The following is a 22,653-nucleotide window of genomic DNA, read 5'->3' as shown; positions in this document are numbered from 1 at the left end:
GCTGTTATCAAAGCAAACCTGGGCTTCCATAACACCTCAACAGTGCCACAGGCTGATCACCTCCATGCCATGCCCCATTGGCTGATCACCTCCATGCCACGCCCCATTGGCTGATCACCTCCATGCCACGCCCCATTGGCTGATCACCTCCATGCCACGCCCCATTGATTCAATGATTTGTTCAAAAGTAGCCCAGACCAAATTAACTACATTAATATACTTTTCAGATGGTCGACATTTCTTGTTTAAAAAATGTTAGTGGTCTCGTAAAATATTCTAATTCATTGAGATAGGACTTTCATGAGCTGTACGCCATAATCAAGATTAAAACCAAAAAATCACACTTGTGTGACTGTGTAGTGAGTCTAATGTTGATTAGGTGATGTAATGGTGATGTAAAACAAACGGTGCAAACACAAACATTAAATACCATTAACAATAGACAATATGACGTAATGCGGGACAATATGACGTACATTTTCCCTTCATTGTCAATGGCGTTTTTAAAACAAACATTGAACTAAAAACAGACATTAAACCTGTATATAGGAGGAGGTAGAGCCCCTCAAAAACGTTTTTAATACTTCACTTTATGCACAATGAATTGAGAATATATGAAAGTTTCACTTTTTGAATTATTTTACGGAAGAAAATTAACTTTTACACAATATTCTAATTCATTGAGATGGACCTGTAGATATAGTTTGATTATAATTTCCCAAGCAGCGCTAATAATTGCCCTGGTCTCTGTTTCATTGATTGCATTCACAGTTTGTAGAATGGATACAGTTCAAAGTACAGCAATACTACAAAAAAACCCACACGCTATTTGGATGTTGAAAGTAAACAGACAGGCGCATGCCTGTACCTGTACACAAGACGGAACAATAAAGTAAGCGGAATGGATACTGGGAAAACAACCACCCCGGGCCGTACAGTGGTATACACTGGATGACAGATGCCCAGTCTGACAGGCAGCCAAAAAGGTTGTCAAATGTTTCATTTTGATGTGGTGTCATAATTAAACCTAATGTTGATATGGCACGATGACTATCAAAAAAATGAAAACATGGCACTTCATGTCAAAAAGGTTGCCAACCCGTTTCTGCTCGCCTCGGAATAGTAAAAGACATCGCTCTATTTTTGCCAGTTGCGGTGCCTTATCCCTACATTTATTTACTTTTACTATTTTGGAAAACATTTTAAAATACTCTACATCGACATGTTTGCGAGATTGTAGATCGGCTATTTTAAATATTTCATTTTTTTTTGTGGAAAGTTTATGGATAGGATACGGGGAAGTCACTGGTGTAAATATGGCCCAGAGTGAATAGTGTCATTTTGAGTATCCAACATCTATGGTTGGATCGGTGCAATAACGTTTCCAGCCAAGGTCAGACTACATGTGGTTACCAGGTGCTGTTGGACACATTCCAGAGAACAGTAGCCAACACAGGCCTCAGTCAGGGACGTGCAGAGAGTGTTAGAGAGGCAGGGGCTGAAATCCACGTAAGAGGGCAATTTTGGACAAAAATAGCAAAAATAGCCGATCTACAAGCTCACAACACGACACGCTGAGAGCTTGTAGATCAGCTATTTTCGGGGCGCAAACCCAGTACTCTTTAGCTAGTGGAGATGCCGTGGAGGATTTCTATACAAATGTGTTCAATGCAAAATGCTGCCTGCGTTCAAGTTCAGGAGACTTCGGGGAAAAAAAGCAATTCTCCTGAATGCTGCCTTCCGATATGGCATGGAAAAGACAAGAGTGGCATCTGCATTTCTTTCACCGTAGTAAACGCTGCATTCGTTGGGCAGGGGCTAAAGCACCCTTTGATGTCTATGTGTGCACGCCTCAGTAGCAAAGGCCTGGAGAAGTGTCAAAGGTTCAAGGTTGTACTTTATTGTTATATCTTGTGTACAGGTACATAAGAATAAAACTTTATTGTTCCATCTTGTCAAAAATAAGTTTTACTCTTACCGTATGTACCTATACGGTAAGAGTAAAACTTATTTTTGTTTGGCTTCCTTACAGACAATGCAGCAGCAGCATAGATACCGTACCATTCAAAACAACAAAACCACAGCAAGCACAGCAAACAAGGAATTAAGAGTGCAAGAAAGAGCAATCAAAGAGTAAAGTAAGAGTAAAGTAAAAATCACACCCGTGTGAAGTGAGTGGTGCAACTCCGTGTGGGGGTTCCCGGGGGGGGGGGGAGTTCCAGACCCCCAGGAACGCGCCCAGGGGGCCGGACCGGTTCCAGCGTGCCGCGCCGCGTCCGAAACGGTTGAGAAATGACAGAGTTACCGTGTGGCGGTCCCTCTACTGTACCTTCTACTGTACTGTACTACTGTCACTATAATGTACTGGCACCCCCGAAAGCATCATATATACAGTTAATACGTGCGTGTGTGTTTGTGTGTGAAAAACAACCATGCTGTTTTCGTGCTCATACCCAGACACCTAGCCACCCACCCACACATAGCTCCGTAAGGCCACTCAAAAATAGTAACGTATACATGTGCATGTTTTCCTTGTAGTAGCAAAGTTAGATAAACATTTTGTGAACAGAATAAAAAAAAAAAAGGGACAGCCACCCTGACTAAGAATCAAATAGGGACCACCACCCTGGACCATCACCCTGACTATAGAATCAACCTGGGGACCACCACCATGACTATAGAATCAACCTGGGGACCACCACCCTGACTATAGAATCAACCTGGGGACCACCACCATGACTATAGAATCAACCTGGGGACCACCACCATGACTATAGAATCAACCTGGGGACCACCACCCTGAATAAGAATCAACCTGGGGACCACCACCCTGACTAAGAAGTAAGAATAAACCTGGGGACCACCACCCTGACTATAGAGTCAACCTGGGGACCACCACCCTGACTATAGAATCAACCTGGGGACCACCACCCTGACTATAGAATCAACCTGGGGACCACCACCCTGACTATAGAATCAACCTGGGGACCACCACCCTGACTATAGAATCAACCTGGGGACCACCACCCTGACTATAGAATCAACCTGGGGACCACCACCCTGACTATAGAATCAACCTGGGGACTAGAGACCTGCAAGCCCGTCGTGACCCGATGGGTCCCGGCCCGGCCTGCCAAAATGGGCCGGGCCCGGGCCGTCTCTGTTTCTGACCAACGGGCCGCGGGCCGGGCCGCGGACTCACGCGCCGTTATATACATTTTCCGATGTGAATTTCACCCAGCTTGCTTCAGTAGTGCGGCAGCATGCTGCTGTCTGCTCCATAGTGACATGACAATACCCCCCCCCCACACACACACACACACACATACAAAACACTATAGACTTTGAAACGTGTTTTACATTCTATCTCTCTGTCTGGCGCACCGACGCACCGTCCTCTCTCTCTCTCTGTCTCTCTCTCATACTTATTATGCAGCGCAGCTGTGTACGCACGCGCACACACACACACACACACACACACACACACACACACACACACACACACACACACACACACACACACACACACACACAGGAGCTCTGCAGTCCGCAATAAAAACAATTTAAATACTGTGGGAGCATTATTACCACAAAGTTGGATGTGTACAGTGCAGAAACTGCAGATACATAATGTAAGTGTTCTTATTATTGTGGGTTTGGGTTTTATAATAAATAATAATAATAAATCAAGCCTTTTATAGTCATTCTTTAAGTGAAATATGATAGTGGTCCAGAGCTCATAAAAGACTGAGAACCTCTGATCTAATCCCATCCCACGGTTACGCTGTTGTCTTAATGTTGACTGATATGATACTGATCATATCTGATGTATGAGCGAGCAGACACATGCCATAATTAATGGGCACATTTCCTATGATGATTGATGAGTCAGCCAGGGGATCCGGTACTGCGGTGCACCTTCTCTTCTTGAGAATCTATCTAACGTCAGACCTCCCAGTAACTGACAACATTGCCACATTATTGCATCAGGTGCGGACTACAAGACAGATTGTTTTTTGTTTGTCTGTTTGTTTGTTTGCTAATAAATGCGTCCTGCAAGTGAGAGGAGCTCACTTGTTCTGACATTCCATTTGTTGATCTGACCTCATCAAACCCTATACACTCAAGAAGACACGCTCCATTTATGGCCAGTAAAAAATTCATTCCATACAGTATGTTGATCTGACCCCCCCATGCAGGGCCGGATCTACCATATGGGCACTTTGGGCACGTGCCCAGGGGCCCTTGGGCACCAGGGGCCCCTCAAAAAATAAAAATAAAAAAAAATATTTTTTTTATTTTTTTTGGCAAAAAAGGGCAGCTGAAAAGTGCAATTGTGTTTAAAGCAGCAACAATGCGCTAGATTGGCTGTCACTCTGGGGGGGTAGGCGACCGGAAATAGGCCAATATAACGGCATAAAACTGCCCCAAAACGGCTCCAAAACAGCAAAAATGTTGTGCGCGCGTGAAGGGGGGCCCTTCGAGCTTCAGTGCCCAGGGGCCCTCAGAGGTGTTAATCCGGCCCTGCCCCCATGCAAAAGCGCCAGCGCTCGCCCAGCAGTCTGCCGTCACCCAGGAGGATGTGTCTGAAGTTGTTTGAAGTTGCTCCCTATAGCAGTGGTTCCCAAAGTGGGGTCCGGGGACCCCCAGGGGTACCGTACCTGCGGGAGTTCCAGGGGGTCCCCAGGGGTACCGTACCTGCGGGAGTTCCAGGGGGTCCCCAGCTAAATGATAGTTTGGAACCAAATGGATTATGGGTCTGTAACTCTGAGAGTGTACAAATGGAACCAAATGGACCCTAACAGCTCCATTTTGGTTCCATTTACCCTATAGTAAGTTGTGACCAGAAAAGTAAAAGTACCACAACATGTTCATGTGTCGTTTAGCAGGTATTCAGCTTACACAACCCCTGATCACAGTTCAGAGCATCAAACTATTGTGACACTGCACTCAGTTAAAGGTATATTCAGTGATTTGACTTAATTCAAATATCACTTATTTTTTCTTTTTTTCTGGATAATCCTCCCTACTATAGAGTGTGCTGACCATATAAGGAGTTCCTCCCTGTCCCCAGTGAGCCCCTGGGGTCAAAAAACCCTAGTTTCAGTTTTGGTGGCGGGTGGCAAAGCCTTCAACCAATCAGGATGAGAGGGGCCTTCCTCCAATCATGATCGAGTGGGGTGGGCCTTGGTGCACATGCTGTTGGCCTGTTGCACTTCCCCCCACTGTAGTGCGTGCATGTGCACATTTTGTTACCGGGGCAGACTGGGTGGTTTTCCAAATCACCCAAATCACTGAATGCTCCTTTAAAGTCCTGTCATGCCCATCATTAATCACTCGTCATCAGCACCCACTCAGTGGCCGCTTAGCGATGGAAGCACATACGTTCTCCACTGATAAGACTCAATTATTGACATCCCAAATAGCTGATCTACAAGCTCACAACATGTTATGATGTGTTGTAAGCTTGTAGAACACATTACTAATAATCATTAAAAAGATAAATAATCTAGATTGTTGTTTTTGTGTGGATATGTTGTGTTAAATGTGTGCAGTTGAATAGACACATTAGGATTCGTTAGGCCTGTGTGTTAATAAATCAAATACATGTTGACCAGACAGTGGCCTTGTTGGTTAGAGTGTCTGCCCTGAAACGGGGAGGTCGGGTATAACCGGGTCATACCAAATACTGTAAGAATGGGACCCAGTGCTTGGCACTCAGCATCAAGGGTTGGATTGGGGGGGTCAGTCACTGCTTGGCACTCAGCATCAAGGGTTGGATTGGGGGGTGAGTCCCTGCTTGGCACTCTGCATCAAGGGTTGGATTGGGGGGGTCAGTCACTGCTTGGCACTCAGCATCAAGGGTTGGATTGGGGGGTGAGTCCCTGCTTGGCACTCAACATCAAGGGTTGGATTGGAGGGTCGGTCAGTCCCTGCTTGGCACTCAGCATCAAGGGTTGGATTGGGGGGTCAACTCAACTAATCAAAATGATTCCAGAGCGCGGCAGGATATACCCCAGCCCCAGAATCTGCCTGGTCATGCATACGTAACTGGTACGTTACTGGTGTTTTATGGGCCTGTAAGTGTGAAGTTTCAGCCCCAGGCATTTCTCATGTAACACACATAATTTCACTGAAATAACATCTTGTTTAGGCCTACATCTTGAATACAAAACTGTAATCCTTGTTTGTTGTGCTGTGAATATTGCAGTTACACTTTAGGCGATGTAACCTCCTACAACCTTCAGATTTGATGGAAGTTATAATACAGGTTGGTAAATCCCTCCTACAACCTTTCAGATTTGATGGAAGTTATAATACAGGTTGGTAAGTCCCTCCTACAACCTTTCAGATTTGATGGAAGTTATAATACAGGTTGGTAAATCCCTCCTACAACCTTTCAGATTTGATGGAAGTTATAATACAGGTTGGTAAATCCCTCCTTCAACCTTCAGATTTGAAGATATAGCTCCGGTTGGAGTGCTGCATGTCTCACTCAGCCATGGCCTCGAGAGCAGCGACACTGATCCTTCTCTCCGTCCTCCACGTCTGCTCCCCTGCTGACCCTGACCCGGTCCGTCGGCCCGTCGGCTGGTTCCAACGCTGCCTCTCCTCCACCAACCTCTCCATGACAGCCCTGGAGGTGCTGCCGGGCGGCGGCTGGGACAACCTGAGGAACCTGGACATGGCCCGGGTGATGGACTTCAGCTACGACCAGTGCCAGACCACCGAGGACGGCTTCTACTTCGTCCCGGACGACGCGTTCGTCGTCCCCCGGAAAGTGACAAATATCGAGACCCACGCGGAGGTCTTCAGTTCCTGGATGGACCACAGAAGTTCCACGGCCGCCAGCATCAATGTAGACGCGTCTGGCATACTGGAAGAACTAGGAGAACTGAATGGAAAACTATCTGCAGAACACCGGAGGGTGAAAACCAACCAAATCAACGACAAGTCTGCTACAACCAGAGTACAAGTGAGTTCAGTACTATGTAGGGGTGTAACGATACATTTTAACAGTGATACGATACGTATCACGATGCATTATGGCGATCCGATACGATTCAATGATTTGAAATCGATACAGTAACTATTTACTGTAAAATGGTGAATTATTTTAAACAAAGTAATTAATCCCCTCTTTTTCTTTTATCTTCTGAAAATTGCTAAATACCATGCACAAAAATGTAGTGTTGATACAATCGATTATTTGCATTGCAAAACGATTCGATACCGATTATTTGCATTGCAACAAAAAAAAAAAATTCTTGAAGTTAAAATTGATTTTTCGATGCAGTTACTATATCGTTACACCCCTAGTACTATGTTGTTGTATTTTTATCTGATCTTGCAAATGTGGAAAATAATGGACTATAATTCGATCAGAAAATGTGTTGTATTTTTTAGTAAATTCCTACTCACATCAATTATACTAAGATCCCCTGACCTCTTACCATTGTCCGTTCCACGGGGGGGGGGGGGGGGGGGGGGGGGAAATGACCTGAAACGAAAATCAGAAAACTTGTTTTATATTTATTTTATCAGATTATACTAACATTCCCTGATGTCATTCATTCACATTTTCTCTTTCTCGCATGCTTTCCTTTCCCTACATGTCTTTAGTGCTGTGATGATGTTATTATGACTGCATTTTAACATTCATTTCTACTCTATACGCACTACGTTCCACTGCATTTTAACATTAATTTCTACTCTATACGCACTAGGTTCCACTGCATTTTACTAATGTTGCTACTTCTGAAATATAAAGCATCTTCTCTTTTTTAGTCTTAGTTTAGTTTTCAATGTTCTCATGTTATTAATAATTCATAATTAATACTTACGTAATACTTAATAATTATAGGTCTTAATAACCAGTAAGATGCCTGAGGGCGAGAAGCGACCTCGCACTAAAGGGCGACGTGGCGTGCACCGGTCATATAGCGTGCCTGGAGTGTACAGGGTGTGTTGAGGTCAGATCAACATATGGAATGTCAAAACAGGTCAGCTCCATATATGGAGATCTAAGGCCCCTTTTCCACCGGTTGGTTCCCAATGGGAACCGGTTCAGTTATTTTTGGTTCTTACGTTAATTATGAATTGAGTGGGAAAACCTATACATATATTAGATTGTTATCACCATGAAACTTCCCCAGTTGATTACTTACACGAAGACAATTATTTATTTACATTACAAATTTATATTATATTTATATTACACATTTTACATTTTTGAGTGGTGTAAACCACTCCTACAACTGGCTTTTGTGTGCAGAAAAAAATGAGCATGGTTGCTATGTTCAAAATAATTTCTGACGTAATTAAATCACACCCGGGTGAACTGGATGACCGTAGCAACCATGCTCATTTTCTCTGCACAAAAAAGCCAGTTGTGAAATCACATCCAGGTGTGATTTCATTACGTCAGATCAGAGCTGATCAGGCTATATAATACCTTACCTTATATAATACCTCACATCGGACAAAAACTCCAGCTGAATCAACTTCATGGTCACAAATCATCACATCAGAAGACGAGTCTACCTAGCCAAAGATCTTTAACGTCAGACATTACGTCAGACCACAGCTGATCATGCTATATAAAACCTTACACCACTCAGTTCACACGGGTGTGATTTTTAAATATGCAAATGAGGCATTATGTAGGAAAATATGCAAAATAATAGAAAATATGAAAAAGACACTACTGTGGAAGGGTTATCATGTATTAATTTACTTGTATTGATCCTATAAACAATTTAATATAGGTCTAGTTTTTCCCACCAATGTCCCACCAACCTCTGGCTACATGGACTAAGAACCAAAAAGAACTGAACCGGTTCCCATTGGGAACCAACCGGTGGAAAGGGGGTCTAAGGGTGGCAACGGGGGCATTCTCTTGAGTGTACAGGGTTTGATGAGGGCCTTCATTTTCGGGCCTGTTGTTGAGTACTCTAGTTTTCTAGGCTGCACTAATAACTTTGGGGCAGGCCCGTCTAGAGGTTGAATGGACAGGTATCAGTCAAAAGGGAGACATTGAAGAGGAAGGATGGATGGGGAAGGATCACATTCCCCTATATGGGCTTAACTCATCCATCGCCACTAGGGGGCGCCAAAAGGCCCTGACCGCCACCATATATCTTTTATTTTATTTTATATATTTTTATTTTTTTCCAAAAAAAAAGTCTAAAAAAAAAACTAAACATTTTTTTTTTTTTTTTTTTACCATGTTATAAAACACGAAACACACGTCCTTGGCGCTCCAGGACATCATGAAAAAGAAGTTAAATAAGTCCTTGGCGATGGATGAGTTTATCCCGAGACCTAGGCACAATATACTGTATAGGGGCTTTCCCCATGTATGGGGATGATGATGTCACAGTGATGTCACGAGACCTGGGCACAAAATTGCGAGTAACGATTGTCAGTGACAGATTACGTGATGTGACGTGTCAAAAATGCAAGATTCCATACTTATCTGCGATAAACATTGATATAGTGCCCAAAGACGCGTTACATTGATTGATTGATTGAATATTCTATTAAAAAAATGTTTTTTGGTGTTTGATGGCTGTGTTCTGTCCCCCTCCCCTCCATCAAACACAAATGTTTGGTCAAACCATGTGACTCCCTTCTCTGTGGAACTAACTCCCAACTGACATCAGAGCTGCCCCCCCCCCCTCTTGTGGCTGTGGGTGTCGCTCACTTTTTTAAGTAATCAGTCAAGTAAGTGGAGGAGGAGGAACAACAAATCAAACTCACCTGCATTTTCTGTTTCTCGTGCCTTAATTTTCCTATATAGGTACGGAACCGCATTTACACGGTGAAGGCGAACCCTGACTTCAGACTGGACTCCCTCTTCGTTCAACAAGTAAAGAACATCGCAGGTGCCATTACAGACAACCAAGCGGAGTTAGCTACTTACCTGTCAGAGAAGCTAGTGGCTGACTATGGAACTCATGTGATCACTAGCGTTGACGCGGGGGCTGCCTTAGTTAAAGAGGACTACATCAAGTCATCCTACGTCACGAGCAGTGACTCCTCCATGACTTCTATCAAAGCATCAGCTGGCTATAGTTTCTTTGGTTTGTTTTCAATTAATATACATGCTAGTTTCAGTCACGACTCATCAGAACAAAGTGCATATAACAGTAGCGTCACTTCCTCCTTCATGGAGGGCCACGGAGGTTCGCCCTACTACCCTGGCATGAGTCTTAAAGAGTGGCAAGAAAGCACCAGAAATAATCTGGTTGGTATCGACCGGTCTGGTCAGCCACTACATTTAGTCATAAACACCAACACACTCCCTGATCTGCCAGACCCAATCGTTAGTCAGGTAGCCGACTCCCTGCAACAGGCCATAGAGCGTTACTATGGAGTCAACACTCACCCTGGATGTGTCGACATTAACTCGCCAAACTTTAACCGCCAAGCTAACTTTGATGACGGCTCTTGTGACGGCGTAGGCCACAGTCTAGGTGGAGTCTTCCTGACGTGTAAGTGTCGGGGAGACACTCTGCCAGGGTCCTGCTGGGACGTGACTCAGACAAACCCAGATACAGGTGACTACACTTGCCGCTCACCGTACCAGCAAATTTTAGTAGAGTCTTATGGCAGCCCACGGTTTTGCGAATTCCATACATACTGGTGCTATTCCAATGGTCCTATAGAGAACAAATGGTTTATTTTTGGAGGCTTCAGGACCAATGATACGAGCTGTCCATCATACTTCAAGCCATTTAAATTCATGGTTGTGTTTGTAAAAGTTGGAATACCCAGTGATACCCATTATATCTGTCTGAGTCAAGAGCATGCACATGGTGCCGCACGTGCAGTGCACTTTGGAGGTTTTTTCAGTTGTCACTCACCTAACCCGTTGACAGGCCGCAGAGACTGTCCTCCCGAGTTCAGCCAGAAAACACTTGGATACAGAGCAACCTGTCCCATTAGCTACTGCGTCAAGTCAGTGTCCAGAAGCGAGCAGCTACTGCCAGTCCGCCTACCTCCTTTCACTGCACGCCCAGCGATAGGCCGGGTCAATGTGGGTCGGTCCAGATCATGGACAAGGGCAGCAACAGTCGATGGCCAGGATGCGATCAAGAGGTCTGTCGCAGAGTCTGCTGATGTCTCTGGGGAGAATGCAGGGCTCGCTGATGTCTCTGGACAGAAGGCAGGGCTCGCTGATGTCTCTGGGGAGAATGCAGGGCTCGCTGATGTCTCTGGACAGAAGGCAGGGCTCGCTGATGTCTCTGGACAGAAGGCAGGGCTCGCTGATGTCTCTGGACAGAAGGCAGGGCTCGCTGATGTCTCTGGACAGAAGGCAGAGTTGTAGTTGTGATTTGTGCACGTAACCTGGCTGTCGGGACTCGAGACTGCAGGGAAAGCCCACTGCATGCACACTTGCCACAGACACTTCTGACTTCCTTCACGTTATTAGCCTACAGCCTGGGACCGAGCTAGGACAAATAAAGAGGATAAGGCACGGAGGTGCGGCCCGGTCTCCTGCGGGAGGTTTGCACATGCTCAGTGTAAACAGGAACTGCGATGATGGAGTGTTCCAGCAGAGGTGCTAGATAGAAAGCTCATAACTTGTGATGTAAATAATGAGATCCAGAACAGTTGAGAATTAAACAGCAGTCACCCTTCCCTTTTCAAATGTTTTATATCATTACAGCACTTGAATAACAGTATCCATGTTCCTTTGTCATTTCACAAAAATAAAAGTTTGACACATGTACTAAAGAACATGGAAAATCCACAAAAGAAAATATACAAACACATTAACATTTAATAAATGTACTTGTCCTTTATGAAATTGATATAGTTTTTATTATTTCAGTTCAGGGTCAGCAACTCTCATGCACCTCTAGCACCTCTGCTGGAAAACTCCATCGCAGTTCCTGTTTACACTGCACATGTGCAAACCTCCCGCAGGAGCCCTGGCCGCACCTCTGTGCACATTCCTCTTTAATGTTTCTAGGGACCGAGGCTACACTCTACTAGTGGAGAGCTTTTGGGAGGCGGGGCACATGTGTGCCTATGCATATGGTATGGTGTGTGGCTGTGTGTTTGTTCTAGCAGCAGCCACCACCAGGCTCCGCCAAATTTTGTTCAACTCAACTATCCTTGCATCTCTGTATGTATCATTTTATTTTATAGACGGCACGGGTGGGCGGCTGTGTGCCCCCCTTGCCTCTGGGCCCCCACGGCCCACGCAGTCGTGTTGTCTGTGTTGCGCTAGTAACGCCCCTGTTAAGTGTCATCCAGCAAATACATCTGACCAAAATTTGGACACTGATAATACTTTTGGAATAACCCACTGAGCATGTTTCAGACTATTAGATGTCTAATATATACGTCTAGATGGCAGTCTAAAAATGGGTTATAACTGGTCTACAAATCTACGTTTTTAGCGGCCTAGGCTTAGATTAGACGTTGAAACAACGTTGTTTCAACATATATAGACGGTCTATAGACATTTAAAAAACTGCTAAGCTTAGTCTGCTAAAAAGAAAAAAAAAATAGACCAGTTATAACACAGTTTTAGATGGACGTCTGATAGCCGACTATTCAATATTACTCAAGTAACTATAGACAGTAAGAGGCTTTTGTTTGTACATAGCTTTATTCAAATAATATCAATAAAAAGCATTCATCATGTTTGTATTGCAAGTACATGACCAGATCGGGGCAATAATAACCACCGCACGTTAACAGTTTTTGCACGCTATGCATTACTCGACAGGCGAGAACGAAATTTGAGCTCCTTTGATCTCACAGGATGTTCTGTTAACACAGAGGCTCTGTCTAGGCCAGGGGTCTGCAACCTTTTTCACAAGTTCCATGTTTTCATTTTCATGCATAGTCAGTGTGCCATGTATAATTATGACACCACATCAAAATGAAATATTCCCAGCTGATTTTGATTGTCCATATAGGATACACATAACAAGCATAGATATATTTTCAGGATGCAATGATCATTAAACTCAGAGCAATAACCCACCTAATCCCTCCGAAGTCATGAGTTGGGAGTTTGAATGAATGTACAATTATGCTCAGGATGTAAATTATCATGTAATTTGTAGATGTGAGTGGACTTATTTTAACTGAATACACATATTTGGAATATGTCATTTTAAAAGATAAACCTTCTCTCACTCATACTAATGCCAGTGTGCCAGTGATCACCCTCCCTGTTCCAATGTTGGCACCCGTGCCAAAGGTTGATCACCCCTGGTCTAGGCTACCGCTGTACCTGCTCTGGACGGAGGCTCCCAGGTCCTAAGGTCCCACCTGTCACATATATACATGATCAGGAAAATGACATGCAGTAGGAGTTCTTGGGATTAATAACACGCTACTGCCACTGAAACTTATTACAATATTTCTCAAATACAATTTAATCTTTTTTGGGGTGATTGATGTGTTCATTGAATTGTGTGGATCTTTCACATCGGTGTATACAAATGGTTTGGTCAATTTCACATGTAGTTTTGGGTCTTTTTTTGGTGAATTGAACAAGGTTGTAAACAAGTGTAATGCTTTATTGGGTCGTCCACTCACAGTTCACAGTTTTTGTATTGAGTTGTACTTGAAATGTATACTGTAATTCTGCAAACTGATACTTCAATCAATCAATTAATGGCAATGGAAAATGAAAAATAAAACGTATCAAGCAAAAGTTGTCCCTTAATTTCCATTTAGTTTAATTTGTATGACTTAATGTAAAGTAACTGTAATTTGGTCACCTGACCTAAATTATAAATCATGCTTTATTAGAATAATGTTGTGTTTTGGATGTTAAAATGGAGAATACATCTTTATACTGCATTCAGATTAACTGTTTAAAAGCTACAGAAGGGATGATGTCGTCTGGACTTGTTGGCACGCAGGACAGCATTAAAACACGTATTTTTTTGCTGGAAAGTTTTGTTAGAAAGTTGTAACTGCAAACTAAAAAAAAATGGTTTGTTTCAGTGACAAGATATGATGTTCAACCATATTAAAATAAATGTAAGGCCCTACATAATATACGGTCCGGTGGGAAAGGGGTTTGTGTAACTGTATGCAAGGTCTGAGTGTCACACCCTGTCACCAATTAACATAGGAATGAGCAGTGTTGGTAAATAACCAAGTACATTTACTTATAATTACTGTACTTATTACAGTACAATTTTAAGGAATTTGTACTTTACTTGAGTATTTCGAATTTCCAATACATTTACTTCTACTACTCCACTACATCTCAGGAATGAGCCTGTAGGCCTGTCATCGCTCCATGGTGTGACCAAGAGAGACCAATAGGCTCTGGTGTGACCTGTAGTATAGGTGATTGATTGATTGATTGATTGATTGATTGATTGATTGATGACGCCAGTTGGTAGGGCGTTCCACATTGTAGTGGCATATAGGAGTGAAATAAATTTTAACCCCTTAATTGTTTGAGGGGTTACAGGTGTTATAAACAACGTGTGTGTGACGTTATTACAATAGCGTCCGGCCAGGCAACCAGAGATCATTATCGACAATGCAACACTGTATACATCATACATATATCATCAAAGGAATCATTTATATACACTCCAAAAACATTGTGTATTTTAGTATTATTGTGTATTTTATGATGAATTGAACATGGTGGACCCTATTGCAAACAAGTGTAATGCTTTATTTATGGTGTCGTCCACAGTTAACAGTTTTGTATTGAGTTGTGCTTGAAATGTACTGTAATTCTCCAATCTGTTAATAAATACTTCAGTCAATCAGCACATCATAGAACCGTTTCCCCTGCTATGACGCAACGCCTTTAAAACACACAGGTCTTCCATGTCAGCCTCATTTGACTTGGAGAACAATTGAGTTTTACCTGATAAGAGTCGTGGTAGTACTGGGCTACTTACATTTATGTAATCAAATCAAATCAAATCTTGAAATATTGGCCTGGGCCGCAGCTGAGCAGTCCAAGCTCCTAGGCCAGTAATCCAGCCTGGCGTGTCGCGGGTTCAAGTCCCGAGCCCGATGAACTTTTTGCTCTGTGTATTCCCCCTGTCTCTCTCCCCCTTTCCTGTCAAGCTACTGTAACCTATCAATAAAGGCAACCCCCCCCCCCCAAAAAAAAATAATATTACAAAAATAAATAAATAGGCCTATCTTAAAAGATCTTGAAATATTGAATTGTTCGCTGATACACTGCTGTTGATTACCAACAACGCAACGGCTGCGTCTCTGAAAAGAGATTCAAGGGCTCATCGCCATTTTTGTTCCAATGCATTGCCTCCTGTTTTGTCTGAGTCAGAGATGCCATGTTTTAAAAGCAGTTGTTGGTTTTAAAACATTAGAATGTTGGAATTCTGTAGTGAAAAACGGCCTCGACAAACTACCGCTAGCTGCTGCTGCAGTCAAGAAAACTACACTGAACATATGTGCATCTATTTCCGCGTATCGTAGCAGCGCCCAAATCGCGCAAAGCATTGTGGGACATGGAGGCATCAAATCATAAAAATTTAATCAGTGGTCGGTCGGACAGATCAATGTGTCCGACAGGTGTGTACGAAGCCTTAGACTGACATGTTTGTGCCAACACATGATTACATTTATTTCTTGATCGCCTCTTGTGCCGCTATGCTCGATAACAGCCTTGATAAGCCCCAAGATTATTGATAACGGTTACTCAATAAGCTTGTTTTTCCAGGTATCAAGCTCCATCCCTGATGACCATATATTTTGTGTTGTTTTTTCATAAATTAACGCAACCCCATGTCTGCCCTTGTGACATCACATGACACCATGGAGACCCTTATATCTCCATATATGGTTGGTAGTCCATCACGCCTTGTGACATCACTAGAGCCCTGCACGGGCCTAAAATATAGGCCCTGGCCCGGCCCGGGCCCGTGGAGTTAAGGCCCGGCCCGGCCCTAAGCCCGTTGGTAAAGTCCAGAAACGGCCCGGGCCCGGCCCGAAGCCCGACATATTTTTATTTATTATTTCTAGCATGCGTGCCGCCGCGGTCGCTTTATTGGTGCACGGAACGGATGCAGCAGCAGCAGCCACTCTTACAGCTGCACTATCTGGCGCTCTGATAAACCCACATTAAGAACAAGAAGTCAATAACATCACACTAAAAAGTAGCCTACTTAATTATAGTTTTATACAGTTACTGCTGCACGTGCACTGTCAATCAGCGCAACGCGTTGTGAGCTTGTAGATCGGCTATCGCGGACTCACGCTGCATTATAAAACCCAGACCCACAATAATAAGAACACTTACGTTATGTATCTGCAGTTTCTGCACTGTACAAATCCAACTTTGTTTAGTGTGGTAATAATGCTCCCGCCGTATTTAAATTGTTTTTATTGCGGACTGCAGAGGAGACCCTATAGCGGTAGCCTACTCGGAGTCGGTGTGTGTGTTTGTGTGTGTGCTGTGCGAGTGCGTGTGTGCGCGCACACAGCTGCGCTGCATAATAATTAGGAGAGAGAGAGAGAGAGAGAGTTTAGACGCGGAGCGAGAGAGAGAATGTAAAACGTTGTTTCAAAGTCTTTATAGTTTTTACCAGATTTTAGTGTGCTTGTGTGTGTGACAGTCAGTGTTGTGTAGTAGCAGCGCAGCAGCCAAAGGAAGGAAGGAGAGGCGACAGCATTTAGGCGCGCGCGGTTTAGACCAGGTGAAATTCATTGCGCAAAATGTTATAATGAATCTCGGGCTCGGCCCGCCCGGCCCTGGGCCCGTTGGGCAGTGACAAAGTCGGCCCGGGCCCGACGGGCTTGCAGGGCTCTAGACATCACACCTCGTGACACACTCCATATGTCAATCTGACATCATCAAACCCTCTACACTCAAGACACGCTTTTATGGCCATGAACCCTGGCCGTACCTGTTTTTCATTGTGCATTTTTTGGTCAAAGTTGATCCCATGCCAAAGCGACAGCACTCGTGGCCATCTCGTGGCCATATATGAAGATCACGAGACTGACCTAATCTAACCCTGGATAACGATACATGGAGAAGACTGGATCATCACCTAGATCTACATGGATCCGGCCAGCAACTCTACATCTGACCTCAAACCTCAAACCTTAGATCTCCATATATGGAGCTGACCGGTTCTGACCATTTCATATGTTGATCTGACCTCATCAAACCCTGTACATTCAAGACACGCTCCATATATGGCCAGTACATAATTCATTCCATATGTTGATCTGACCCCCTATGCCAAAGTGTCAGCGATCGCCCAGAGTCTGCCGTCTGCCGTCACCCAGGCGGATGCGTGCACGCGACCTCGCTTACTGGTAACTAGTTGTAGGAATAACAGTCTAAGTCCACACTAATTATCTATGATGTATAAATTATAGATAAGGGTTCCGGACAGATAGGCCTTTTCGGGGATGCGTCAGAATAAATTATGGACTTAGACTGTTATTCGTCTCAACTGCTCAAATGTTGTGGAGTTATTATTGTTACAATTGCTGCTGAGATGTAGTGGAGTAGAAGTAAAAGTAAACTGGAAACACTCAAGTAAAGTACAAATATCTCTTGTACAAGGAATTGTACAAAGATAAACCTGCCCAGGACCCCCCCCCCCCCCCCCTTCCTACTGAGTTTGTTAGTGTTTGGACGCTCCCTCAGTCACATTCCAGATGAAGCTTGCAGTATAAACTTCAGAATCTTATTTGGAAATGTTTCCTTCCTACCTTGCCTCCCCTGGGGACCGCATGTAAATCCGACGGAGCATTAGTTCGACATGCGGACGCATGTCGGACTAGCGCCTGCTCCCGTGCTTGCGGTTATGGTTAGGTTAGGGTTTGAGGTGGGTTGTCGTTTGTCGGACCAATGACTAGTCTAACTAACGTACTGCACCCGCCTCCACTCAGTAGCCTGGGGAGACCGTGTTGTGTTTGGTCACGGTGCAGGAGCTCAATGTAATCAAGAAACGAACATAGCTATAGGCGAACATCATTGCAGACAGTTACTCAGTTTAAAATGACCCGGAGGTGTGAGCTACACCGAAATCAAACCTACATGTCCGTCCGCCAGCGGGCTCTTTTCTTTTTCTGTTATGTAACGGAAAACGATCAGGGTTCGTGGCGACTAAGCAAAACAAACCGCTCTTAAAGAGCACTTCCTTCATGGTGCTTATAGAATAGGTGCCGATCCTGTGGGTGCTCAGGAGCTCCAGCATCCATGGGAGACAGCGAGCACCCACTGGGCATGCACCGGTCGGACAGTTAACCCATTTAGACCTGAGAACTGATTCTACAAATGTCTTCGAAATCATGACAGTTTTCAGGAAAAAAAATGTTTCTATGTCAGTGGTTCTCAAACTATTTCATGTCAAGGACCCCAAGAATTATATGGAATCGACCACTGACCCCCCCCCCCCCCATCTGAAAATATGTTGTTCCCGGGACACCACAGAAGCAAATATATGAGTTAAAAATGTTCGATGTGAAAGAATATATATTTAAAGATTTGTGCCAAATTTTCACGATAAAAAAAGAAAAGAAAATGGCAGATCTACAAGCTCGTAGCGCGACACTCGGTGCCGCATAATATGTCCCAAATTGGAACGTTCAATACGATATGGGAGGGAAATTATGTTTTGAGGTTGTATGGAGGTCCTATGGACGTCGCACAGAGGTTGTATGGACGTCGCACAGAGGTTGTATGGAGGTCCTATGGACGTCACATAGAGGTTGTATGGATGTCGCACAGAGGTTGTATGGAGGTCCTATGGACGTCACATAGAGGTCGTATGGACGTCGCACCAAGGTTGTATGGAGGTCCTATGGACGTCACATAGAGGTCATATGGACGTCGCACAGAGGTTGTATGGACGTCGCACAGAGGTTGTATGGAGGTCCTATGGACGTCACACAGAGGTTGTATGGAGGTCGTATGGACGTCGCACCGAGGTTGTATGGAGGTCCTATGGACGTCACATAGAGGTTGTATGGACGTCGCACAGAGGTTGTATGGAGGTCCTATGGACGTCACATAGAGGTTGTATGGACGTCGCACAGAGGTTGTATGGAGGTCCTATGGACGTCACACAGAGGTTGTATGGAGGTCGTATGGACGTCGCACCGAGGTTGTATGGAGGTCCTATGGACGTCACATAGAGGTTGTATGGACGTCGCACAGAGGTTGTATGGAGGTCCTATGGACGTCACATAGAGGTTGTATGGACGTCGCACAGAGGTTGTATGGAGGTCCTATGGACGTCACACAGAGGTTGTATGGAGGTCCTATTGACGTCACATAGAGGTTGTATGGACATTGCACAGAGGTTGTATGGAGGTTGTATGGACGTCGCACAGCAGGCCTTTGTGGGATTAGTTTATGCAAATGAAGGGGCGTGGCATGCAAATTAAAGGGAGTGGTATGCAAATGAAGGTGCGTGGTATGCAAATGAAGGGGCATGGTATGCAAATTAAGGGGCATGGTATGCAAATGAAGGGGAGTGGTATGCAAATGAAGGGCATGTTTCGGCTACTTTGCGGGATTAGTTTATGCAAATTAAGGGGCGTGGCATGCAAATTAAGGGGAGTGTATGCAAATGAAGGTGCGTGGTATGCAAATGAAGGGGCATGGTATGCAAATGAAGGGGCATGGTATGCAAATGAAGGGGAGTGGTATGCAAATGAAGGTGCGTGGTATGCAAATGAAGGGGCATGGTATGCAAATTAAGGGGCATGGTATGCAAATGAAGGGGATTGGTATGCAAATGAAGGGCATGTTTCGGCTACTTTGCGGGATTAGTTTATGCAAATTAAGGGGCGTGGCATGCAAATTAAGGGGAGTGTATGCAAATGAAGGTGCGTGGTATGCAAATGAAGGGGCATGGTATGCAAATGAAGGGGCATGGTATGCAAATGAAGGGGAGTGGTATGCAAATGAAGGGCATGTTTCGGCTACTTTGTGGGATTAGTTTATGCAAATTAAGGGGCGTGGCATGCAAATTAAGGGGAGTGTATGCAAATGAAGGTGCGTGGTATGCAAATGAAGGGGCATGGTATGCAAATGAAGGGGAGTGGTATGCAAATGAAGGGCATGTTTCGGCTACTTTGTGGGATTAGTTTATGCAAATGAAGGTGCGTGGTATGCAAATGAAGGTGCGTGGTATGCAAATGAAGGGGCATGGTATGCAAATGAAGGGGAGTGGTATGCAAATGAAGGGCATGTCTCGGCTACTTTGTGGGATTATTTTATGCAAATTAAGGGGCGTGGCATGCAAATGAAGGGGAGTGGTATGCAAATGAAGGGGATTGGTTTATGCAAATGAAGGGGCGTGGCATGCAAATGAAGGTGCGTGGTATGCAAATTAAGGGGAGTGGTATGCAAATGAAGGGCATGTTTCGGCTACTTTGTGGGATTATTTTATGCAAATGAAGGGGCGTGGCATGCAAATGAAGGGGAGTGGTATGCAAATGAAGGTGCGTGGTATGCAAATGAAGGGGCATGGTATGCAAATTAAGGGGCATGGTATGCAAATGAAGGGGAGTGGTATGCAAATGAAGGGCATGTTTCGGCTACTTTGCGGGATTAGTTTATGCAAATTAAGGGGCGTGGCATGCAAATTAAGGGGAGTGTATGCAAATGAAGGTGCGTGGTATGCAAATGAAGGGGCATGGTATGCAAATGAAGGGGCATGGTATGCAAATGAAGGGGAGTGGTATGCAAATGAAGGGCATGTTTCGGCTACTTTGTGGGATTAGTTTATGCAAATTAAGGGGCGTGGCATGCAAATTAAGGGGAGTGTATGCAAATGAAGGTGCGTGGTATGCAAATGAAGGGGCATGGTATGCAACTGAAGGGGAGTGGTATGCAAATGAAGGGCATGTTTCGGCTACTTTGTGGGATTAGTTTATGCAAATGAAGGTGCGTGGTATGCAAATGAAGGTGCGTGGTATGCAAATGAAGGGGCATGGTATGCAAATGAAGGGGAGTGGTATGCAAATGAAGGGCATGTTTCGGCTACTTTGTGGGATTATTTTATGCAAATGAAGGGGCGTGGCATGCAAATGAAGGGGAGTGGTATGCAAATGAAGGGGATTGGTTTATGCAAATTAAGGGGCGTGGCATGCAAATGAAGGTGCGTGGTATGCAAATTAAGGGGAGTGGTATGCAAATGAAGGGCATGTTTCGGCTACTTTGTGGGATTATTTTATGCAAATGAAGGGGAGTGGTATGCAAATGAAGGGCATGTTTCAACTACTTTGTGGGATTAGTTTATGCAAATTTGAAGGGCGTTGTTTCGGCTACTTTTTGGGTGTGGGCTATGCAAATTAGTGGGTGTCGCTTATGCAAATTAGTGGGTGTCGCCACGCCTTTCATTTGCATACCACTCCCCTTCATTTGCATACCACGCACCTTAATTTACATACCACTCCCCTTAATTTGCATACCACGCACCTTCATTTGCATACTACGCACCTTCATTTGCATATACCAATCCCACAAAGTAGCAGAAACATGCCCTTAATTTGCATACCACTCCCCTTCATTTGCATACCATGCCCCTTCATGTGCATACCACGCACCTTCATTTGCATAAACCAATCCCCTTCATTTGCATGCCACGCCCCTTCATTTGCATACCACGCACCTCATTTTCATACCACTCCCCTTCATTTGCATGCCACGCCCCTTCATTTGCATAAACCAATCCCCTTCATTTGCATGCCACGCCCCTTCATTTGCATACCACACACCTTCATTTGCATGCCACGCCCCTTAATTTGCATTTGCATAAACCAATCCCGCAAAGTAGCCGGAACCATGCCCCTTCATTTGCATACCACGCACCTTCATTTGCATACCACGCACCTTCATTTACATACCACTCCCCTTCATTTGCATACCACTCCCCTTCATTTGCATACCACGCACCTTCATTTGCATACCACGCACCTTCATTTGCATAAGATAATCCCACAAAGTAGCCGGAACCATGCCCCTTCATTTGCATACCACTCCCCTTCATTTGCATACCACGCACCTTCATTTGCATGCCACGCCCCTTCATTTGCATAAACCACTCCCCTTCATTTGCATACCACGCACCTTCATTTGCATGAGCTAATCCCACAAAGTAGCCGGAACCATGCCCCTTCATTTGCATACCACTCCCCTTCATTTGCATACCACGCACCTTAATTTGCATGAGCTAATCCCACAAAGTAGCCGGAACCATGCCCCTTCATTTGCATACCACTCCCCTTCATTTGCATACCACGCACCTTCATTTGCATGCCACGCCCCTTCATTTGCATAAACCAATCCCCTTCATTTGCATACCACTCCCCTTCATTTGCATACCACGCACCTTCATTTGCATGAGCTAATCCCACAAAGTAGCCGGAACCATGCCCCTTCATTTGCATACCACTCCCCTTCATTTGCATACCACTCCCCTTCATTTGCATACCACGCACCTTCATTTGCATGAGCTAATCCCACAAAGTAGCCGGAACCATGCCCCTTCATTTGCATACCACTCCCCTTCATTTGCATACCACTCCCCCTCATTTGCATACCACTCCCCTTCATTTGCATATCACTCCCCTTCATTTGCATACCATGCCCCTTCATTTGCATACCACTCCCCTTCATTTGCATACCACTCCCCTTCCTTTGCATACCAT

The 22,653-nt window shown here is 44.6% G+C and overlaps 1 protein-coding gene across 1 annotated transcript; it reads left to right on the top strand.

Annotated features, from left to right (window-relative positions):
* Positions 1–6,461: 6,461 nt before the first annotated feature.
* On the top strand, positions 6,462–11,817 carry LOC306919486 (macrophage-expressed gene 1 protein-like). Its single transcript, XM_079532251.1, has 2 exons — positions 6,462–6,976; positions 9,803–11,817. The coding sequence occupies exons 1-2, from the start codon at positions 6,488–6,490 to the stop codon at positions 11,330–11,332; spliced, it is 2,019 nt and encodes a 672-aa protein (XP_079388377.1). The 5' UTR covers positions 6,462–6,487; the 3' UTR covers positions 11,333–11,817.
* The last annotated feature ends 10,836 nt before the right edge of the window (positions 11,818–22,653 follow it).

The sequence above is a fragment of the Electrona antarctica genome (assembly GCF_951216825.1).
Source record: "Electrona antarctica genome assembly, contig: scaffold_25, whole genome shotgun sequence".
Lineage (NCBI taxonomy): Eukaryota > Metazoa > Chordata > Actinopteri > Myctophiformes > Myctophidae > Electrona > Electrona antarctica.
This window is presented reverse-complemented; position numbering and strand designations above follow the sequence as displayed.

Coding starts and splice junctions, on each gene's coding strand:
- LOC306919486 (XM_079532251.1), top strand. CDS start 6,488: ATGTCTCACTCAGCCATGGCCTCGAGAGCAGCGACACTGATCCTTCTC. Junction 6,977..9,802: donor CTGCTACAACCAGAGTACAA/GTGAGTTCAGTA, acceptor TTTCCTATATAG/GTACGGAACCGCATTTACAC.